This window comes from Petaurus breviceps, unplaced genomic scaffold, assembly GCF_028583685.1.
Source record: "Petaurus breviceps papuanus isolate PSGF00001 unplaced genomic scaffold, PetGlider_PUasm1.0 154, whole genome shotgun sequence".
Classification (NCBI taxonomy): Eukaryota; Metazoa; Chordata; class Mammalia; order Diprotodontia; family Petauridae; genus Petaurus; species Petaurus breviceps.
In genome coordinates, this window is record NW_027185715.1 from 2,306,735 (window position 1) to 2,329,084 (window position 22,350).

General features: G+C 44.9%; 2 protein-coding genes across 2 annotated transcripts in view; both read right to left on the reverse strand.

The window, feature by feature from the left end:
• The window catches only part of AVIL (advillin), a 35,878-nt gene extending 22,678 nt beyond the window's left edge, over positions 1–13,200 (reverse strand). The window contains exons 1-11 of the mRNA XM_069080482.1: positions 12,318–13,200; positions 9,494–9,595; positions 7,595–7,669; positions 4,708–4,904; positions 4,108–4,216; positions 3,640–3,750; positions 2,251–2,453; positions 1,647–1,725; positions 1,442–1,540; positions 323–476; positions 94–194 (exon numbers count right to left, since the gene is read on the reverse strand). Of these exons, the coding sequence (XP_068936583.1) occupies positions 94–194; positions 323–476; positions 1,442–1,540; positions 1,647–1,725; positions 2,251–2,453; positions 3,640–3,750; positions 4,108–4,216; positions 4,708–4,904; positions 7,595–7,669; positions 9,494–9,559 (1,194 nt within the window). The 5' untranslated portion in view covers positions 9,560–9,595; positions 12,318–13,200. The remainder of the gene's footprint in view (positions 1–93; positions 195–322; positions 477–1,441; positions 1,541–1,646; positions 1,726–2,250; positions 2,454–3,639; positions 3,751–4,107; positions 4,217–4,707; positions 4,905–7,594; positions 7,670–9,493; positions 9,596–12,317) is intronic.
• A 122-nt stretch (positions 13,201–13,322) lies between these two features.
• Positions 13,323–22,350, reverse strand: part of CTDSP2 (CTD small phosphatase 2) — a 29,760-nt gene continuing 20,732 nt past the window's right edge. Inside the window, exons 3-8 of the mRNA XM_069080516.1 lie at positions 21,860–21,898; positions 21,151–21,252; positions 20,259–20,315; positions 18,239–18,331; positions 17,934–18,119; positions 13,323–17,587 (exon numbers count right to left, since the gene is read on the reverse strand). Of these exons, the coding sequence (XP_068936617.1) occupies positions 17,462–17,587; positions 17,934–18,119; positions 18,239–18,331; positions 20,259–20,315; positions 21,151–21,252; positions 21,860–21,898 (603 nt within the window). The 3' untranslated portion in view covers positions 13,323–17,461. The remainder of the gene's footprint in view (positions 17,588–17,933; positions 18,120–18,238; positions 18,332–20,258; positions 20,316–21,150; positions 21,253–21,859; positions 21,899–22,350) is intronic.

Below are 22,350 nucleotides of genomic sequence, written 5' to 3' on the forward strand. Positions count from 1 at the left end.
GGGGTGGGGAAGTGGGGAGGACTGAAAACAGAACCCACATTCTACTTTTTAGTGTATTGGTGCTTTCCTTCAGTTTTGAGTTGCTTGTCTTACCTCAACGTTTCCATTCCCATCATCAACCATCCTTTCTTGGGCTGCCACATCTGGCCTTGTGTGAAGCAGAGTCACATCAAACTTATCCTGAATGACTTTGGCTGCAGAAAAGATTTCAGGAAAAGTCAACTAAGTGAGACACACAGTTACGAAACAGACAAAGACAACAGGAACAGCGCTGGCCTTTGGAAATTGCTGTCACTGCTAAAGATTTGGGAGGTAATCTCACCAATTTTACTCATGCTGAAGGTTTTTCCTAAGCCTAAGGTCTGGTCCTTTACTGTCCACTTCTGGAACAGCTGTTTGAACATGGCAGACTCAGCTCCATCATTGACGGTCTCCACGTTGGTGCTGCTTGGATAACCCTTCATCTTAATGAAGCCCTATAGCCCCATGAGAAAAAGATTAGTCATTACTAAATTTGTTTACTTGTTTGGTGACTCACTCCTTTGATTCCAGGTGCTAAGACAGTTCTCCTGAAGTCAAACTCATGCTGACTCACTTTTTTTAAAAATAAAATTTTATTGATACCTTTTGTTTTAACACAGGCTAAATTTCCCCCTGTATTTTCCCCCTTGTCCCCTCCCCACAGCCATCTCCTTTAAAATAATTTTGCCGATTCACTACTAACTGGAGACAGAATTGCCTACCCTCAGGATGTATTCATAGAAAACATTTTGGCATCTTTCCATTAGGCTGTCACAATATTTTTTGTTCTTATGGTGAGCAAACTCCTTTACCCCATGTCTCAGCATTTCTGTAATTTACTGACTTTGTACTCTAGCAGATTGCTCATTTATTACTCTGTGTTTCTCAAAAGGCGCATCTCCTTTTGTCCTTTCTCCTCAAATAAAGCATAATCTCCTTGGGGTCTAGGACAGTATCCTTGATAATTTTTTTATATTTCTCTCCCGTTGTCCTGACATTCATGATATAGTGTATCTACAGGGTGGTTCTCTGAGCACAGTTGGTAGTATCGTTGACTCACTAAGTCAATATTATTCCCTTATTGGAATGCAAAGTTTCTGAGGACAGGACCTTTTTTGGTTTTATATCACCAACACCTAGCATAGTGCCAGGTACCTAGTAGGAGCTTAATAAGTGCTTGTTGATTGATAGGATCATAGTATCATAGATGTAAAGCTGGAAGGTACCTGAGAGGTCACCTCGTCCAAGCCTATCATTTTTACAGATGAAGAGGCAGGCCTAGATAGGTTGACTTGCCCAAGGTTACAAGTTAAGTGTCTGAGGAACCCAGGTTCATCTGACTGCAAATCCAGCTTTCTCTCCATTGCACAAAATCATTTTTTTGTGTATTTGGCCATTTTTGTGTATTGATTGCCCCTACCAGAGCTTTAGACATAGCAGTCTGCTTCTCAATCTTGGTGGCTCCCCTTCCTTTCCAGACATAGATCTTGCTTCTACCATGGTCCAGGATGTAGCAATCCTGAAACATTCCGATGGATAAATGGCATTACCACTGGTGGATACAGGAAGGGAGCCTTATACTTACTTAGGTTATTCCAGGCTGAGTCTACCTGTATTATACTTACATCATGATTCAGTAAATCTTGGACAAGGGGCCTTGTGGATACTTCTGTGACCGTCAGCTGCCCACTTGAGTCAGAGACACTAGAGAAGGGGGAAACGTGGGTTGATTTGGGCTCTCTTTCCTCAGAAGGATCTCACTGCCTAATGTTTCTTTCCTTTCATTCCTTTGGTGGACAGTTTGTTGGATTTGAATTATTGCTCCCAATGCTATGGGAGTGTTTGTTTCATGGCAGGCTAACTTTTAGATCCCCCCTTTTTTTTGACTGTTCCCTTTATTCTGAAGATTCTACATCTTTCTCCCCCAAATCTTGTCTCTTCCAGAGCCTCAGGGATCTAGAGTATCTCTTTCATGGTGCTACAGTAGAGACAGCACCTCTACTATCACCTTTACAACTCAAAGAATGAAGCAGGAAGCAGTGTGCCAACACAAACATAGATGGTAAGATGTTTGAGTGTAGGAACTTTGGTACTTATGTTTATTAGAAAACAGAAAAAGATATAAAGAAAGCTATGAATCTCAGAACTCAATATAGAGATAATCCAAGGTATCTAGATTTATGAGGGGACCCCTAAATTTCCATTCAGGAGTAGGAAATGGCCACTTACTGATATAACGTGATGTTTGATTTCTGTTCTTGATCTAAGAGCTCATCAGAGGTTGCAGGCTTGATCAGAGAGCGTTCACCTAGTGCGTCCCGCAGGACCTTCATCAGGTTTGAGCTGGCTGCCTCATTGTCTCCCTCAATGACACCGATTTCAGCACGGCCCCCACGCTCTCGGTCACGAATATCCTTTGCTAGGAGCATTGCCTACCATAAGGAAGTCCAATGAAAAAATTCACTGTGCCTGCATTACCATAGGAGCTTGAGTTCTGTTGAAGAAACAAGCCTCAGATCCAGGAGATAGGAATTTTTAGTATCTTAAAAGGTCTTGGGAATGAGTCATTAATTCCTTGGGCTGGAAGTAATGTCCTTCTGTTAACTCATCTTCCCAGAAAAATCCGCCCTCCAAACTAACCTTTCTCTGTTGTGGGTACCATCATCATCCTAGCAATTCAAATTCGAAAGCTTAGTCATTTGTGACTTTTCCCTCTACATTGGTCTCCATATCCAGTCAGTTACTAGGTTTTTGTCAATTCTGCCTCCATAAAATCCACCCTCTTTTCTCCTTTCACACATTTGCCTCACTAATTCAGGCCCTCATTACCTCTTTCCTGGGCTACTGTGATAGCTTCCTAATTAGCTTCTCTGCTTCCAATATCCTCTCTCTAATCCATTCTCCCTCCATAGAGCTGCTAAATTAATCTTCCTAAGGTCCATGTCTGACAATGTCATTTTCCTGCTCAAAGCCTTCACTCCAAAGCCCCTAGGATAAAATACAAACTCCACAGTCTGCTTTCAACCTACCTTTTCAGATATATTTCACATTACTCTCCTTTTGTGAACTTTCAGCCAAATTGGACTATTCACCAAACCTGACGTTCCCCCTCTCGCCTCTAGTCTTTTCACAAAAACATGCCCCAGAATGCCTAGAATGAACTCATTCCTCATCTCTGCCTCTTAGAATCTTTATCTTCCTTCGAGGGTCTACTCATCTGCCATCTTCTCAATGGAAACCTCTCCTATTCCTCCCAGCTAACAGTGTGCTCACTAGCTCGGTTCTCCTTGTGTACGCCATACAGCATGGACCCCCTCCAATCAAGCTCCTTTCATTCAGGTCTCTTGTTTTTCCCTGTGTAGTTCCAGTGCCTAGCATGGTGCCTTTCACCTGATATGTTTAATAAGTATCTGTTGTGGAATTTACTGTCTCCAGGCCAGATCCTACCAAAAACAAAAAGTAGGGGTTTAATCTTAATCTCAGGGAATACTGGCATGTAGAAATAAGGATAATAACTAACAGCAGTAATCATAACAATACTAATAATCAATACCCAGAAGCCACACCTTGGGGGCTCCAAGGAAAAGAGGGCCCTCCGGTGAGGAGTAGCAACAGTACCTTCAGCCGTTCTCCAGTGTTACTTTCTGGGCCATTCCACTGGATGATGACTCTCCCAAGGTCCAGCAGGAAGACATCACCCAGGTTAAAATTGTCCCAGCTCAGGTCTACCTACAATTTAGAAATAGAGACTGCTCAGGGTAGTCCTATAGCTCCTGTTAAAACATTGTGAACAGAACTCACCTTCCTTAGAACAAGCAGAAGGGATGGGAGCCAGTCAATTTAATTTTAACCTTTTTTTGTGTCATGGATCCTTTTGACAATCTAGTGAAGCTTATGGTCCCCCTTCTCAAAATTACGTTTTTAAATCCATAAAACAAAATAAAAAGAATGACAAAGGAAACCAATTATATTGAAATACAGTTATCAATTAAAAACAAATAAGTTCACCGCCTCTAGGTAAGAACCCCATGGCTAGGTAATGCTAATCGGCCCCCAAAGGGGAGTTTGATTTTCTGGAAAACTTACTTCAGTAGCAGTGATGTGCCTTTTCCCTTTCACATGCAGTAGGCGCTTCACATCATAGGTGTTGGTTTCCACATGCTTCATCCCAGAGGCCGCACCTCCCTTCTTGTAGCTAAGGGATAGATGAAAGGATGGGATAGTTATCTTTTCTATGTTTTGGGTTTTTTTTTTGCAATTGGGGTTAAGTGACTTGCCCAGGGTCACAGAGCTAGTAAGTGTCTGAAGCCTTTTCCTCCTTCAAGGCTCCCCTGACATCACTGCCTACTAGGAAAAGAATGAACTTCCTACCCACTCATGGTCCACCTTCTCCAGGAGGCTGTCTTTGACTAACTTTCACTTTTTATCCAGTCCACCAGGACTTAAAACCAACCAGCCTTTTCCTCAGTCATCATTGTTGTAATGGATACCCAGGAAGCTTTATCACTTGGAGAAAGGAAGGAACTGTTGTGAATTCTGCTAAAAATGTCATTGTGATCCTTTACTTCCTCTTTCCTTTGTCATGCACTACATTGTTTCCATCATGAGTCTAGGCTTTGTTCACATTAAATGCCTAGTTAGGGAGAGGATGAGTCCAAGAACAGTCCAGTTCAGATTTCTACTCACATGATCCCCTGTTTGAAGTAGCCTCGGAAAGTCTCTGATTCATGATATTGAACCTCCCTGTGTTGCACTGGGCTGCCTCCCAGATAGTCGTCTAGCTGAGTCGTGTAGATGGCTGCACAGCTCTGCTCATCTTGGGAAGAGTCCTTTCCGATCCAGTAATGGATATCCTGGCACAAGAGACTTCCAGATCTCCGGGTCTGAAGGATGCCCGGAGAGAGTGGGGAATTAGAAAATGGCTCATTTTTCTGCTCTGATAGAAGTGTGGCATATTAGGGGTGGAGTGGGGGGATGGATTACTGCCCCTGAGCAGGGTCAACTGACCCCAGTAGAAATCTATAACTCATCTATTCTGTCCAAGTCCCGGTGGCCCAAGTCTATTCCCATATTTGGAAAAAGTGAGAAAGTTTGCCATCCTTCAAGATAAGTGAGACAATTGACAACAAAGAGAGGCCCTATTAAAGGATGCACCTTCAGAATTTTAACAACTCCCCCCCCATTTTATTCAACCAGTATTTATTAAACATGATATACAAGGCACTGGGGATACAAAGATTAATTTCTGTTCTCTAGAAGCCTATATTTTCACTAGAGTTGATACTCCCAAATCTCATTCCTCCATTATGATACCATTCTCAAGTACTTAAGTACACGATTTACTCTGTTAACTTGCACCGACAGCAGTAGGACTTTTGTACGGTTACTTTTCAACTGCTGCTACTATTTGTCCTTCGTTCTTGAAGAGGACCATGACATCAGGGAAGTGGTGTCATGACTTGCAAGTGAATTGGATTTAAGTGAGGGAAGGCTGTGCAAAGTCACCAGTCTCACTTTCTCCTCCTGAGCCATCTGGGTCCAGTGACCAGATCCTTTGAAGCTAGAGTCTGGGCCTTTTATATCCCTCCAGGGTATCTGTCATGGGAATGAGAATCTGAAGATCTTCCCTGCCCCTTGGCCCTTTGATAGGCTGTAAGTGACTCTGAGAACTTTCCTTGATTTGAGAATACACTCTGCCCCCTAATAGGCTGAATGGGGTTACATGGAGCCTGTGATGGGAAGCTTGTTTTTCAGGAATGCCCACACCTTGTTACTTTGTGACTGGGCGGTGGGTCAAGAGGGTTGTGACATTCCCTGAGCCAGGAGAAGGCTATCTATACCCTGATTGTGAGGTTTTGCTGTGGGGCTCACTTTGAGAAGAGTTGTGTGATTTGGCCAGATGAGACTCTGGGCAGCTGGTGAGTCCCTGGGCTTTGAAAACCCAGCTGTTGATGTTTCCCTCTCTGGTAACTGACTCTGGTAACTGGTATGGATGTAATGGTCAGACATTTGGAAGCCTGTCTGCTGATCTGTTTCTCTGTCTGCTTGTAACTTGTTTGTATTCTCTGATGTTTGATTGATTAAAGTAATATTGTTAACCCATTTTGAGTAGCTTTCCTTAAAAAAAAAGCAGATCTAAGAACCTATGCCAGCAGCCACCTTGGGTATGTTAGGGTGCTTGCTGCTACAGTATCTGAAGAACTATGTAAACAGTGGTCCACTCAATCATCGCTGACTAACGTCAAGACTGAGGGTCCTTTCTTGGGCTAACGAGATTAATTCTCCACTCTAGCTCAGCCATTCTTTACCCTTTGAACTGAATAGGAAAGGTCAGTTTTGAGGATGTACCTGGGACTTATGAAGTCTGGGGGCTCTAGAGGGTTAGATCATTTTCTCTCTTGCTGACCTCCTCCATTCCTGACTTCAGGGACCTCCTCTGGCCCTGATCGCTCCCTGGGACTTCAGTGTTGCATTTCTAACTCCAAGCTGGACATTACCAACTGGCTGTCCTAAATCTCAAATGAAATTACTCTCCCCTGCATCCTCTTCCCCATGCCTCCCCCCAAACCTTCCCATCCTAACTTCCCACTCTCTTACTGGCACCATCACTTTACCATTTTTTAAAATTCAGGATGAATAATTCAGAGTTATCTTTAACATTTCCTTCTTCCATATTATAGCCTTCTCTGTAATTCTTCACCTTCCATATTGGAATCAGTTGCTAAGTTTTGCCCATTTTTCTACAGCCTTTGTCCTTCTTTCCACCCTCACTGACATCATTCTACTTCAGGCCCTCACTACCTCCTTGGAAGGCTATTGTAATAATTCCATAACTGATTTTCCTGTCTTTAGGCACTCTCCTCACAAACTCATTTTCTCACAGGACTGCTACGGTGAGATTCTACATGCAATATGTAGGTTTGGCCTTCCTTCTGCTCGAAATCCTTTGGTGTCTCCTCATTGCTTAGCCACTAGAATATAAGCCCGTTAAGCCTGGCATGCAAGACACAGTCTGTCTCCAAATTACTTCTTCAGCCTATTTCCCTTCTACAGTCTGCATCTGAGCCAAAACTGACTACTTAGCATTCTTTGATCTCCTCCTGTCCTTTCTTGCCAGTGTCTTTGCCCATGTTGGCCTCCATGCCCAGAATTGTCTCTGCCTGTTGAATTGCTTCCCTTCCTTCAAGGTTCCATGCAGGTGACACCTTCTCCATAATATCTTCTCATATTCTCTCTGCCCCACTGTCCCCCAAGGTAGGTGATTTTATCCTTTTTTGACTATTCCTTAAGCTCTCTTATGAATTTAGCCTATTCTACCTTGTATTTTGTTGCTTGTATATTTCTTTTTTTTTTAAGATCTTTGAGAGTAGGAACTGTATTATCTTTCATCTTTGTAAACCCAGAACATTGCAAAATGCATTGTATATAGATGTTTGGAAAATATTGGCTTGTCCCCCAAGGTTCCCTGCAGGCCATTACCCTCCATCACCAGCAGGTGTCTCCATGGCTCCTGAGAATAGGTGACCAAGGGAAGAGACTGAGGCTAGGGAATTAGGGACTAGGGTCTGCTCACCGAGAGAACCACATAACAGTCTCCCTCGTAGAAATTACCATGAAGGCTCAGTGGCACCAGCACTAGTTCCATTTTCTGGAAGGAGAAAAAATGAGTCAGGGGTACATGCTGGTCTGCATTCCTTCTACCCAGTGCTCATCTTTCCCCCACCTTTGCTTTTCCCAACCCAAGAAATACCCCAAACGATGGTGAGGGGTATGAACCTGGGCAATTCCTCCTCTAGTCCGGGGTAACGCTCCACTCCAACCCAGTTGGGGAGCACGACAAATGGACTGTTCTGATCCAGACCTGTGATTTCACTGGTAAAGGGAACGGATAAGGAAACTCTCTCCACCCTTGCAGGGAGTTGTCTGGAGCCCTGAGAGGTGAAGTAATTTCTGTAATGTAAAATGTTAATTTGCCCAATGTGGGGGCTGAGGATGGGCTTGAACCCTGATCTTCCTGACTCCAAGGCTGGCTCTGTATTCAGTAGGCCACACTGCCTCTCAGCAAAAGAGAAGGCATAAGAATGATTCTGATCTTTATGTAGCATAGTATGACCATTACTTATGTCTGGGAAGCATAGCCCTGAGGCCAGTCCCTGGAGCTGAGACTTGTCCAAATTCGGGGAAAGAGAGGAGCCCCCAAGCAATTTTGCCATACAGGTGCAGCTCCCTTATGTTGCTACTAAACCAGGATAACTAGGGCGTCCCCTGCCAGTCACAAGGTAAGAGATTATCTCTTGGGAATATCACTTCAAGTTTTGCCCTTTGGGAAAAAGGTGATTTTGCTAGAAGGGGCCAGCTCTGTTTTGCATGACTTCAGAAGTATAATTGATATCATATTGCTAGCCTTCTCAATGGGTGGAGAAGGAGCAGGTGGGAGAGAATTTAGAACTCAAAATTAAAGAGGGCAGCTACAGGTCAACCCAAAAGCCCAGTCAGGCAACAACCCCTAGGCCTTGTGATTTATTGTCTCCCACTGATGACAGAAAGAACAGGTAGAATGAGAACTGATCCCACAGCCTGGGGAAAATTAAGTAGGTGGGAATCCACCCTGAGCCTCTGTGGGGGCTGGAGGAAAAGGCAAGCAGACCCTGGAAGAGACAGCCTGACCACTTGTGCAGTCATGTGAAAGAAGTCCTCTTCTACTCCCCTGACCATGGCTGCCATTGACCCTGCTCCCTTGCCTGCTGCCAGGGCTACTTTACCACCAACCATCCAACCTCTGGTGGTAAGGGCTGGAGGCAAAATTGTAAGGTGCAAGGAATGGGGCTGCCAATCTCAGGAGTCCTTGGGAGAAGTGTCGGGCCCCCCTAAGAAGAATTATTCCCTTCTCCCTCCCCAGATGTTCATTATGGCTCTGGGGGCTAGGTACTCTTTTACAGAATGTTTTTTCCAGAGGTGAGGACCTTAGCTCTAGGACAAAGCAGTACCCGACTTCTCAGAGAGGAAGTGGGGCACTCTATGTCAATTAATGAAAGAAGTCTACTATGGGAAGGCTCAGTATTACTATGACGATCTGAGTATGAAGAGCCTCCAAGCCTTATGGGCCTTCATTAAAAATACATTCTCCAAGGTGAATGTAGAATTAAGATCATTCTTACTGTCCAAGTTGCTGGTGTTCAGCATATGAGATACACCTTTATCTATTTCCCTTAGGTTCCTGGGGCAGTCAGGGATAGCCAAGTACATTCATTCACTTTACTCCTGTCTCACTATCCTTCCAAACCAGAGAAAAGAAGTCAAGAAGCTTTTCAAAGTAGACCAAAGTTTGCCTGACACCAATATTCAAGAGAGCCTAACAATGGTTCAATGCCACAGGCAGGCCCTGCCTTGAAGATGGACCTTGGCTTATGGGGATTGCTAGGTAGGACAGAGGCTGAGAATTTCTGTCTTTGACCATGGGGGCCCAGCTTACCTCTATTCTCCAAGTGATCACTCCTGGGTCATTGCCCACTGCCCTGAAGGCGCCACTCAGAGACATGGTGTTTTGTCTTCTCTGGACTAAACTAAAATGTAACTGAGGAAAAGGTATAATGAGATATCCCAGCAACTGAGTATTTATGTAGTACTTTTCTCCCGAAACACTCTTGGTATCTTCCCAACCACAGTTTATCCTTCATATCTTTGTAGGGCATTCCTGACCATCATAGATGAGGAAAACAGTAGCAGCATGATATTTATATCATGATTTAAGATTTGCAAAATACTTGATGGACACTGTCTTATTTAATCCTTCTGACAATCCTGTGAAGTAGGCACTACAAGAATTACTATCCCTATTTTACAGATGAGGAAACTGAAGCTCAAAAATTCATTGAATTGACCATGGTCACACAGCTCCCAAGTGTCTAAGATGGGATTTGAACACTGGTCTCTTTTGACTGGAAATTCATGATGTTTCTGATGAAGAAGTGACTTATACAAAATCTCACAATGAATTGGTTACAGATCTAGGTTGAACTCAAGAATCTCGGCTTCCATTTCTGTTCTTTTTTGGTTTACCTTTTTTCCCTTTAAAGTCATCTGAATTCAGTGGGGGCACCAAAGATTAAAATTAAGTTCAAAACAGTTCTTTCCTCCTCCTTTGCTCCATGCCATGCCTCCAATCTGCTCATTTCCCCTACTCCTCCCATTAAGAAGTCAATGAGGTACAGTGGAACAGGGCAGGGCCTGAAGATGCCAGGAAACGTGCCACTTACTATAGGGGCAGGGGGGCTGTGGGTCAGTGTGTGAGCCTGGGTTTCCTCCTCAGCAAAACAAAGATGATAATAATACTTGTACTTCCTATGTTATGAGCTGGTTGTGAAGAGAGAGCACTTTGTAAACTACACAATGCTGTGTAAATAAATGGCAGTTATTGCCATTTCTCTGGCTCCTCCTTTCACTATGTACATCTGCCTGAGCCATCCGGAACGATTCCCTGGTGCCCCATGACTGAAAAGGGAACAGAGAGGCAGGGCTGGCAAAGGACAAAAGGCCACAGGTGCAAAGCGCAGGCAGGCACTGGGTGTGGTCTAGTCTCCTGAAATCAGGTGTAAATTCAGCCCTATCCATCTGGTTGGGAGGGATGAGGTGCTCAGAATCTGGGGATGACTGACTCCATCTCCTTTTCTGAGTTCCTTTTTTGGGGAAGGGTTAAAAAGCCAGCTATTTGGCCCTGAGGTGAAGGGAAGTCCCTGTATAAAGTATCTTTGTTATAATATTTTATTAAGCATTTGTATATATAATGTATTTTTTATACAATTTAGAGACATGGATTTGACATTTAGGCTTCTAATCTAACATGTTACAGCTGATAGAAATGGGAGAAAATTCCTTCTCACCTACAAACAGTAGAGAAATAGGATGATGGAATTTACAAAGAAATGCAGATACACACTACAGGAAGAACAACCCTACAAGAATTGTTATGGGTTCTTGCACTTGGTGATGGGATAGGGAATCATGAGAAAATCTAATTGGATCTTCTTTATCCTTCACCTGTGAGGCCAGACTTGGAGAACCAGTGTCATTCTAGGGAAAGCCTTTGAGAAAGGGCACACCCTCCAAACAGAGAGCTCTATTCTCTGCTCTTGCTTTGGGTCAGAGGGTGAATGGTCCTGAAAAGAAAGGAGTCACTGGGTGATTTGCCCTGCCCTTACCCCCTCAACATTACAGAGTGGGGAAGCACTGAAGAGGCTTAATTTTTCTCATCCCCAGCTTTTCTAGTTCCAAAGTAACAGGACCAAGAGAGCACCATATCTGAAGCCAGCCTTCCCTTTCAGATGGCAGATGTAAAAGGTCCATCCTTCAGATGGCAGATGTAAAAGAGTCCCGGTGGCCCCAGAGTAGGCACACTTTCCATGAAGGAACTTGGAGAAGGAGTTTGAAAAATAACTGGTCCAGAGTGGGCCCCCAAACTAACTGCTTCCTCCTTCAACTGCCAGTCCCCAAAGGCAGATTACAGTATAAGCCTCCCTGGGGAGGGGGGCCTAGGCCAAAAACCTGTAGCCCTGTGAAGAGATACGAAAATGTTGCCCTTACAATAACCAAACGGAATGGTTGAATTAGGAATACAGGTTTCTGAAGTCAAAGAAGAGTGAAGGTTTTTGAAAGGAGTATTTTCCCACTCCTGGTTTGTTTATTCCTTTTGGCCACATGCATTCGGCAGTTTCTACCTCCAGTAACTAGAGCTGTTGTTAATCCCTGGGACTCCTCCCTAACCCTCCCCTCCACCCATTTGCAGGGAAGGGGAAAGGGCCTCAAAAATACAATTTAAAATACAGAATTCTTGAAGCCACCAACCCCACAACCAGGAACCTTCCTAACTCAAGTTGTTTAGTACATACAACATCATTTTTTTAGTTGGACTTCATTTTGTCTTGAGCCATCCATAGTGCTTCTTGTGATAAAGCGGATACCCAGGGGATTGCAAATGCATGATAAATCATTGCCCTCAACTGGAGTGATACCTTTGCACCTCAAAATGGATTCCGGGCGTCTCCTCCCATTACTGCACCCACCCCGTCTTTCTCCTACAGAGCTGGAGGATCCAAGGAACCCTCCTAATTATGCCCATACTTGCCAGAACTTGCCCCACACCTTTATCTGATCCATTTCATTCTTTATCTTTTTTTTTTTTTTTACAATCTTTTAAAAACTAAAACCAAGAAATGTAATTTAAGTCTTCCAGGATTTGTACAGGACTATTCCCTCTGAATTCTAGAATGCTATTCACCTATAAACCAAATCAGCCTTACCTGATTCTTTCTCCAGACTAGACTCCTCAGTCTTCCCAGGAGTAGGAGACAGGTAGCCAACAATGACCAGACTCATCCACAGCCACAGAACTGGGAGGGTACCAGATTCTTGCTCATTGCCCAGGATAGCTGACCTGACAATGGCTCATATTTGCTTATATTTGCACCTTAACCGCATTTTCTCAGTCCTGGCCAATCACAGCCAGCCTGGCCCCTGGCTGGACTTATGATGAGAAGGCTTTATGTGTGTCTATTCAAAACAGCAAAAACCAGGAGACTTTTAAAGGTCTTTTCTCTTTTAACTCTGTTTCCACACCCTATTCTAATTGATTTTTCTAAAGTGCGCAGCCCATCAATAATGCAGGAAGTGGGGTGGGGTAGAAGAGTAGATATGAAATTAGCCATATTATAGATGGGGATACATTAGGCTGATAGATACCGTATGTCAGACAGAAGCCAAAACAAATAACAGACACAGTACCAGGAAATCCTGGATTTGCTCTGCTGAGAATAGGACCTTGGGAACCTGGAGCCAGAACACAGCTACCATAGTGAGGAGTCTAACATCACGCAGGGGGATGGAGGCCTAAAACCTGAGGGGAAGCCTGGAAGTAAGACTATGTTACCGGGAATGAGGTTTTTTCCTATAAAACCCTCCTTGGAGTTACTCTCAGTCTTAACAGAATGGCTCAGCTCTTTTCACGGGGAGGTGAAGTGCTTGAAACGCATGGGATCCTGGGGTTCTTTTGGACTCCTCATCTCTCACAGAAAGTCAACAGTAAAATAGGGATCAATATTCAGGAACTAGACACAGATGAAATAGTTCCATATGGACTGGTAAGGAGGCAGGAAGAGTCTGTACAGCCCTCGAGAGAAGCCCAATGTTGAGCCCAAAGTGGGTTTTCTGGGCTGCAGGTTTAAATGTAGCACGTCTGGGGAACAACACCTTGTATGACAACATGCACATGCTGGCTCGAGTACACAACCACAGAGATGTATGCCTGGTTGGGTTTTTAAAAAAAAAAAACCTTTTTATTATTTAATTGCAAGTAATACAAATATTCCAAAAATATAAACAGACACTTAATGGCGTCAAACATTTCAAGTTTTGGAATAAAACAAATTTCTCCAAGAAACCATTAATCTGTAACCAGGGTAGTCAGAATCCTATAGCACAGGTGATATGGGGGCAGCCCCTCCTCTACCCTCCAAATCCAGCATTCCCTCAAGTGGAAAAGCAGCACAAAATACAGTAACTCTCACACCTAGGCTTCTTCCAACCAGAAAAGCTTGCCTTTGAGGCTGGAAGAGAAAGGCCTGGATTCATTAGAGAAGGCAGCTGGACAACCAGCCCGAATACAGAATCCAGGTTTGAGTGAGGCTAACTGCTTTTTAAGAGCCCTGTTCTGCAGAGGAGACCGAGTCATGAATGAACTCCCTGACAGCCTGAGACTCTGCAGTAACAAATAAGCCAAACACCCTGGGTTCCCCTTATTCTCCCCAGACACCCTGGAGGCAGTGGGAATTGTATAGTGGCACCTAGTCTCTGATTTTCCCAAACCTTACTGGTTCAATACAAAGGGAGATGCCCTACCCATGGCTTGGGCATGGAGAATTCTTTAATATGGCACAAGGGGCTCCCAGGAAGGCATTGGGGCAGGGCAGGGCCAGGGGCTGGCTACTTTTTTAGACTTTCCATGATTAACACATCCAAAGTTTCTAGGTTCTTATATAAAACAGTAAAGGTAAATTTACAAGTTTACAAAATAAGTCAACATCTTTGGGAGGCAAGAGGGAGCTAAAAAGTCCCAGACAACTCTTAAGGCAAATTTACCCAAGGATATTTCTTTCCCTGTTCAACAATTAAACGCTTGAGTTCATGGTCCAATTCTCAAGAAATCATTCAGGTCCAGGACACTGCTCTCTTTGCCTCCCCAGCCTGGGATCCACAGGCCTCTGAAAGGCATCCTCTCTACAATGTGCAGAGTTGAGATGCTTACCCCGACCCTTTCCCAAACTGGCCCTTTGTTTAAAGTTTCCCCCTATGAGAGGGATGTGAACATTAGGCTCTTTCTAAAGAGAAGCCCAATCAGAGACAACTATCGTGTCACTGAAAAGGCAACTTAAAGAACGACATTTGGCAGAAGGGTATATTCCTGGAATGGTTAGTCTATGTGTAGGATGATCTCTCTAATGAAGCATTAGCTCTTTAGCGGAGACCTAGTTTAAATGGGGCACCCTGGCTGAACTCTGCTCATTGCCAGGTGAGGTCACCCTTTGTAGAGAAGACCTCCACTTGCTTATGGAATCTTCACCTCTTCAAAGCAGGGGTGAAGGTAAAGGGTAAACCCAATGGAACCCAATGGGGAAAGAGAAAATTTTCCCCTAGCCCTGGCTCATTCCAAGGGTAAACCCACCATTACTTTCATTGTAACTCCTCTTGGGATCAGGGTTTGAAAATCCTGCCAAACTTCTGACACACCATTACCCAAACTACTATTTCAAACTACTTTTGGTAGGACTGGCATAAGGGCCTGGTCAAATCTGGTTGAGGTGAATGAGTGACAGTTCTCTGAGGGAACATGCTTTAGCTGGAAGACCATGAAGACTGGATAGAGGGGCCAGGGTGCATGACATATTTACAGCTGAGTAAGAATTAGCGGGGATGCCAAGTACACTGGGCCTCCTATGGAAGACAGTGAGTGTATGTACCAGTGGGCCAGGGAATATTGTAATTTGTCACAAGTCACTTAAAGGGTATCTCAGTAGAGGCAAGATAGGAATGACAGCATTACCCCTCCCCTTGCCTTCTTTAGAACCATACTCAGGGCAACAGGGGGTGGCACAAAGGGTCTCGGAAAAGACGCTTAGGAATGTCTTTCAGCATAGTCTTTCATTATTGCTCAGGTATGCTTCAAGAGGTCGATGTCTCAAAGTCCCTAATGGCAAAGGCAGGTGGGCTTGGACCGGATGTCAAGAATGTTTTCACTACTGCTCACTCAACCTTGAGAAGCCAGTAGATAATGGCCTGGAGGTAGGGAGGATTAAGTTCAAAATCTATTCTCCTCCCCCCAACTCTCTAGTGATAGCTGGTCTTGGAATTTGGCATTAAGTGTGGGATTGGTGATTGATTGGGTTTGTTTTTTTGGTTGTTGGTCTGGAAGCTTCTGTCAGCACCCAGACTCACCCTCCATTTATACACAGAGAACCAGGTTTAGGAAACGCTGCCAGAGAGAGAAAATGGGCTTGGGAAATTTTGTTTTAGATCTCCATAGCTTTTAGGGCCCTAGACGTGTACTCACTCTATGGTACCATCTTGGTTAAAAAAACAAACAAGGAAAAAAGATGGAAACCTGACAACAAGAGAGGGAATCAGAATTGGCACCAATGATTATGTTAAAGAGGGACAATAACCAGAATGCACACCAAAACATAATAAGCTGCTTTCCCCTTGATCTTTATCCAACTGGCCATTTTTGGAAGCTCCCAACCAAAGAAAGCATTTGAAAGTCCAAGAGAATGGTGGGGAAGAATCCTAAGTTTTAAGTATACTGTACCTGAAGCAGTGTGGAGTTTCTTCAGGGAAAGGTAGGGAAATTGGCTCCTAATTACCTCTTACGTGATCTTCCTTTAGGTTCCTCACCACATTCCAGGAGAAGCCAAGGCTATAGCAGAATGTGATTACAAGATAGTGCTGCTTACTCGGGGTTCACCTTATGAAATCCCCAAAGTGCTTCCCAATACATCAGAGCTTTCCAAATTTGCAAAATGATTGCATTTTGTACATGTGGCTTAATAAGAATGACTGCTTTTTAAAAAAAGAGCCCGCCATCTTGCCAGTTCTGAAGTGCCTACTGATTGTGAAACCTCACACCCGAGCACGCCTTGGTCTCCTTTCCCCTTTCTTTTTTGGATTACTCGGGCATTTGCAGGAAGATAGCACGCCACAAGGAAGAGAACCGATCATTGGTTCTTGTTTATTTCCTACCCACAGGACACAGGTGTCCTTGGGGCTACCCATGCAAAGGCTTCACCATCCCATTCCTCCCCCAATTCAACTGCTTGATGATGAAATGGGAAAGGATTCTGCTCAAGGAATTAAAAGTGTTTCAGTGGCATTAAAACCACTCCTTCCTGTTCCTTTGAGGGATCCCTGAAAAGAACTGTTCTCTAGACTTCTCTCAGGATCTATAATCAGATCCATGACTGAGAGTAATAGAAATTCTGGCTTTGAAAGTTCCTCTTAAGCCTCTGACTCCCTCACCCCCCAGCTTTCAGGCCAGAGCCCAAGCTTCTTACAGCAACAAACCAAGCCCCACAATCCATTTTTAGAAAGAGAATTTAAAAACAGAGTCCCATCAAATGAAATCAATTCTCCGTCCTCCTTTGAGGCTAGAGGAGATTTCTTGCCCATGGTTTCAGAAATGTTGAGTGGGGTGTGAAGTTGAGGGAAAGGCCTCTCGCCTCCCAAGTCCCAGGCTGGTAGGAGAGGGCCAGGAAGGAGGGCTTGGCAGGTGGCAGTGATGGCCCTTTGGACCTGACCCTCATGGTCACGTTTGTGAGGCCAAGGGAGAGGCTTATAGGATGTTTTAGAAACAATCTCTTTTTTCCAAGGTCACCATGGGTCCCGGGAAAATTTTTGAATAGTGTGCATTTGGGTCTGGTGCCAGTTTACCTACACATTATGCTGAGAGCAGCATATCCCCACCTCCTTGGCAGAGGCCCTTTGTACTAGGGAAGACTTGAGGTTTGGCAATAGAGCACTAAATGGTCTTTGTTCCCATGAGAGGTCAATGGCTTTTGGACTGACTCTCTAGGGGATGAGCTCTGGCTCAGGGGAGTTCCGACCCTTGGTCATTAGACTCTTCCCCAACCTGAATCATCACGTCAAGGCGAGGTGTCGGTGTCATACACATACACACATATACAGCTCACAAGTGTGTCCCGCTAGTGCCCAGGTCATGGAGCAGGGGTACTAGTTGTCACTGGTCTGCTGTTTGCCCATATTGTCATCTAACCTGCCCTAACTCACTTTACAATTGTCTCTCCCTGCTTCCTGTTTCCGCCATCCCTTCCTGGCTGATAGCGAAGGCACAGTGTGTCACAGTCCCCTGCAGTCCCAGATGCTGCTGAGTGTGAGAAGGCTACAGCGCCCTCAGCTGCCCAAGGCTGGTATAAACATCTTCTGCTCCGCTCAGCTCCTCAAAGATGGGGATCAAATTCAGCAGCTCTGTGTCTGCCATGTCGTCAAACCAGGACTGCACAGGCACCTGGAGAAGAGGAGCAAGCAGAATGAGGGGTCAGAAAGGCCGGCACCCTTGGATTTCAGCTGGAAAGGTCACTGGATTTTAGGGTTTCCCCCATCCTTCTCTTCAAAGTAAGTTAAGTCCTGTTAGCCTTCCTTAAATTTGAAAAGGAAGTAAAAAAGGGCCTAAGATAAGCTTCCTGGGTATCCTATGAGCTCTAGAAGACAAACCCTTCTAAATGGCTCAACACTGCCTTTTCCCACTTTGACTTACTCTACACAATAAACTGGATGGAAGCCCATTAACCCTCCTCCTCCATCTCAACTGCTAGCTGGGGAATGAAAAGAACTGAGACTCAAAGTGCACTCACGGCATTCTCTGGGTGGAAGATGTATGAGGCAGGAGAATTGTCTAATATCAGGGTTTTCCTCAGGTCTCTCCCTAATCGGCTGAGGTCCTTGACATAGCAGCCCTGGTGGAACACACAAGACTCCCGGAAGAGGCGGGCCCGGAACACACCACACTGGTCCAAGAGATCGGTCACAGGGTCAGCATACTGTGTAGAAAGAGGAAATCTAGGTTTGGCTCAGCCCTTGTTCCCTGTGTGCCCCAGGTTATCTAGCAGAAGCACCAATCTTCTCTCTGCCTGCTGTCCTCCACCCTGTCCCAAGATACCTTGGCCAGGCTGGCAGTGAAGAGAACACACTCAAACAACTCCCCCATTCGCCTCAGGAACTCATCCACATAAGGCCTCTTAAGCACATAAACCTGGAGAAAACCAGAGGGAGCTGTGAGAAGGGGAAAGCTGCAAAAGTCTGCATGTTTTAGGTGAGAGCTTAAAGCCAGTCATCTGACTCTTTCCCAAAGAACAACAATGCATGCTCAGACTTCACTCATCCTGGGCAGCTGGGCCGCCATGATAGAAACCTTCAGCCCTACTGACCACGGCTGGGCCGATCAGCATCGCTCACTTATCGGTCAGCTGGAGGCCAAGACCATTTCCATGGCCCAGGTCAGAAAACTAAAAGCACGGTGGGCAGGGCTGGGAGGTGTGTCCTGGGAGTGTCTGCTTCTGGCAGGGTGCAGTCAGCTGCCTCCAGAAACAAGTAATCGAGAATAGGCCAGCAGCTGGACACAGCCTATCCTGGATTACTTGAACCTGGCTGCAGCCTTTGCTGGATCTTCTTGTTTTCTTCAGCTCTGGCAGGATGATCTGCTGGAGTCACCAGCGGGCAAAAAGCGGCCCTGCTCTCAAATTCCACCTCCTCCAAAATCATGGCTGAACTGACAGGTGAAAGCCCCGTCTTTCCTCTTACAAGTACTTGCTTGATCTTTTTCTCCAGCTGCTCCAATCATGTACTTATCCCCTTATTGCCTCCACCCCTAAAACATTTATTGGTGGATTCTGAAAACACCTTGGGTTTAAATGTTTTTCCTTTTGCTGCCCGTATAGTATAATTACTTGTGAGACCTAATAAAGTCTTAACTGATCTCTTTGCTTTTCTTTCCACTCCTGCAGTTCATCTTACATAAACAGAGGAGCTAGAATAATGTGCCTAAAATGGCAGCCATCATATCACTCCACAGCATCCTACTGCACCCAAGAACCTTCCTTCCAAGGCTGGACTGCCTCACCAGCTTTCTCTCAATACTGTGCAATGGAATCTGCAGCCAGTCCTATAGAAGTATCTGGTTCATTTGACAGATGCCATTTTGTCAGAGTAGACCGATGGCCTCTTCCTGTCTTTGCTGAAGCACCATACTCAGCTCTTTCCACCTTTAAACCCCACTGGAAGCTCTTCTCCAGGAATCTGTCCCTCAATCACCTCCTCTCCCTGCTCAACTTTTCATTGGATTAACTCCAAGCTTGTCTATTCCTTGTACTATGTCCTCTTTATATGGTGTTTTGGACATGGCCAGTCTTCTTCATGAGTGTATTTTTGTGTCCTTAGCTCGAGGGCCCTGAGGGCCAAACTCAGGTCTCTTTAGGCCCTGCCAAAGAGTGCTTAGCCCACTGAAGGGGCAGCACAGGTGCTTACACAGTACTAATCCCAGTAAAATGGCTAATAAAAGCCTTATCAGGCTATGACAGTGACCACTCATTGCTATCTCTGAGGATGGTTTTCTGGGAACTCTCAATAGGCCATAGGGACACCAGTGTCCTGACCCTCCCGGGCTGATGCCCCAGCCAGGCAGGCAGCCTGAAATGTTGCTTATGAACCTGATCCACAGTGACTTCTGGCCTCAGGCCTCAAACCCATCAACATGCAGTCTTGCCACATCGTATCTGTGACGACTAACTTTGATAGACTGGGCTCCTCTCAGCAATTCAAGGTTATAAGACAACTCCAAAAGACTCATGATGCTTTGAAAGGTATATAAGGGATATCCACATGCAGAGAAAGAACTACAGAGTCTGAATGCAGATTGAAGCGAACTACTTGTTCTCTCTTTTTTTGTTTTGTTCCTTCTTTCTCAGTGTTCACTCCATTGGTTATAATCCTTCTTTATAACTTGATTAATGTTCAATGTGAAGGTATCTGTAGAATCTATATCTGATTGCAGGCTGTCATGGTGGGGAAGGAGGGAGGGGGAAAAAATTTGGAACTCAAGGGATTGTGGAACTGAATGCTGTAAACTAAAAGTAAATAAATTTAATTAAAAATTTTTAAAACCACGCAGGATTTCTGCTTACCTGGTGAGTTGTCCCCTCAATCTCCACAGGCACTATAAAATCAGCATTGTTGATTGGCTAAAAGGAAGAAAAGTCAAGGAAGAGGTCAACATAGCAGAAAGTGGGGAGCCTATTCTCAGTGAGTGTTGGCTCCATCTTGGACTTACTGGTAAAAATGGAGAACTCCAAGGAGGAGCTCTCCTCTGCTATTGGTTTGATAAGACAAACAAAATCTAGAAAGGCCATTCATGCTCAGAGCACTGCAAACCCCACATCAAGCACCTTAAAGTCTTACCAAGTTGTCCAGGGATATAGGGCCCACACCACACCCATGCCCCCATGTTTTCATCAATGCTTTCTCTTCCTGGGAGGAAAGCAGAATGCTGTTTGAACACCTGGAAACCTAAGGAAGATTCTTTCTTTCTTTCTTTTCTTCCCTGAACTAAGCTCCTAATCAGGTGCTATGCTCACCCCTGGGCAGACATTTCTACCTGTGTTGTCTGTCTTCTCTCCCTGCTAATGTCGCTGTTGTTGTTTCACTGGTATTTAAGTGAAACGGAAAAGATTCTCACGAGAACTAAGAGAAAGGAGAGAGAAGAGGGCTTTATTCAACCTATTTAGACCTGCTGCCTACACCTTGAGTTATGGTGACAACAGCATTATACCTAACCAATATGGCATCCAGATGTTTAACTGGCAATCACCGAGCTGGGGAAGTGGAGGGATGCCAAACACCCAAGGGAACCCTCTCACCTGCTTGTCTGTCCCTCTTTCTCACCTACCAGATTATTTATTAACCACCTACTGTCCCTTCTAGCTTTCGCCTGCACGATGCTTACCTCTGACTCAGTGGTCATGCTAACCTCCCGAGCTGAACATAGGAATAGCAAGGGGGCCAGAGAAGTCAGATTACCTTAAAGGAACTATGCACGAGAGTCTCATCCAAGTCAATGACCACACAGATTCTTCCTTGATCTTGCTGTGTCACCTCTGGGAGCAGACATGTTCCTGGAATCTGAAAACAAAAACTCAAGCTGCTATGACTTCTCCAAATGAGAAAACTAGATTTCCCTCAGGAAACCTGGGACAGAGGCACTGCTACAGCCTGTCCAGGGGTATGAGAGTTTGGCTGAACTAGAGAATGGACTTTAGGATCCACCTAGAAGATGAAACCCTGAGAAGAGAAAGGGGTCAAGGAGTAGACTGGATAAAGAATAAAAAAAGTCTTCATTCCTGGAGCCCGTCATGCACAAAAACTCTAGGCAGAGCAGATTCCCTAGTTTCCGAACCTCCCCAGAGACATGGTCTCTAGGGTAGAACCCGACAACTTCTCCCTGGGAAGTAGAAGGAAGAATTGCCAGTTTGGCATATGGGGCAGGGTCATCAATTTCAAGACGGAAGGGTTTGTAGCATCAATAAAATACTCTGCTCCCTAGATTCTTAGACCTAGAGGGTCTGAGAAGGAAGCATTTTTAACCCCCACCCCCATTGTCCAACAGAAACAAGAGCTTCAATTCCCCAAAGCTGACACTAGAGATTTTTCAGCTTTCCTATGAAGCTCGCCAGAGGGCAGGAAGTTGGCCCAGGCCAGACTCAGAATGGCACTACTAGAATTTAAATACCTGGTAAAACTGGTACTGAAGACACTGGAGCAGATCCGACTAGAAAGAGACAGGGAAAAGTATCAGTGAAAGAAGCTCCTGTTTCCCCTCCCAGTGTTCTGAGTCTTCTATTTCAGACACCAGACCTAAAAAGGACTGTCCCTTCATATTTCAACCACCTGGTGGAAATGAGAAGCACTATGATATTTTCTTCTTCAGAGCAGTGTACAGTGGTCCCTAGAGCTAAAGCCACACTAGTAATACAAACAAGACCTTTGGAGACATTGGTGCTACCAAAGAAGGAAAGTGGGCATGAGGGTCTGAATGCAACTTTGTTCCCATTCTCAAACTTGCTGGGACTGGCCTGTGAATGCTCAGCTCCCTTTAGTTTTTTTTTTTTAAAAAAGAGACTAAGGAACAGAGCTAGAATAAGGGACCAGCCCAGGATATAATGTGTGTCAGGGGCAGACTCAAAGTCTGGGCTCACCCACAACACGGCAATTCTGGTCTCT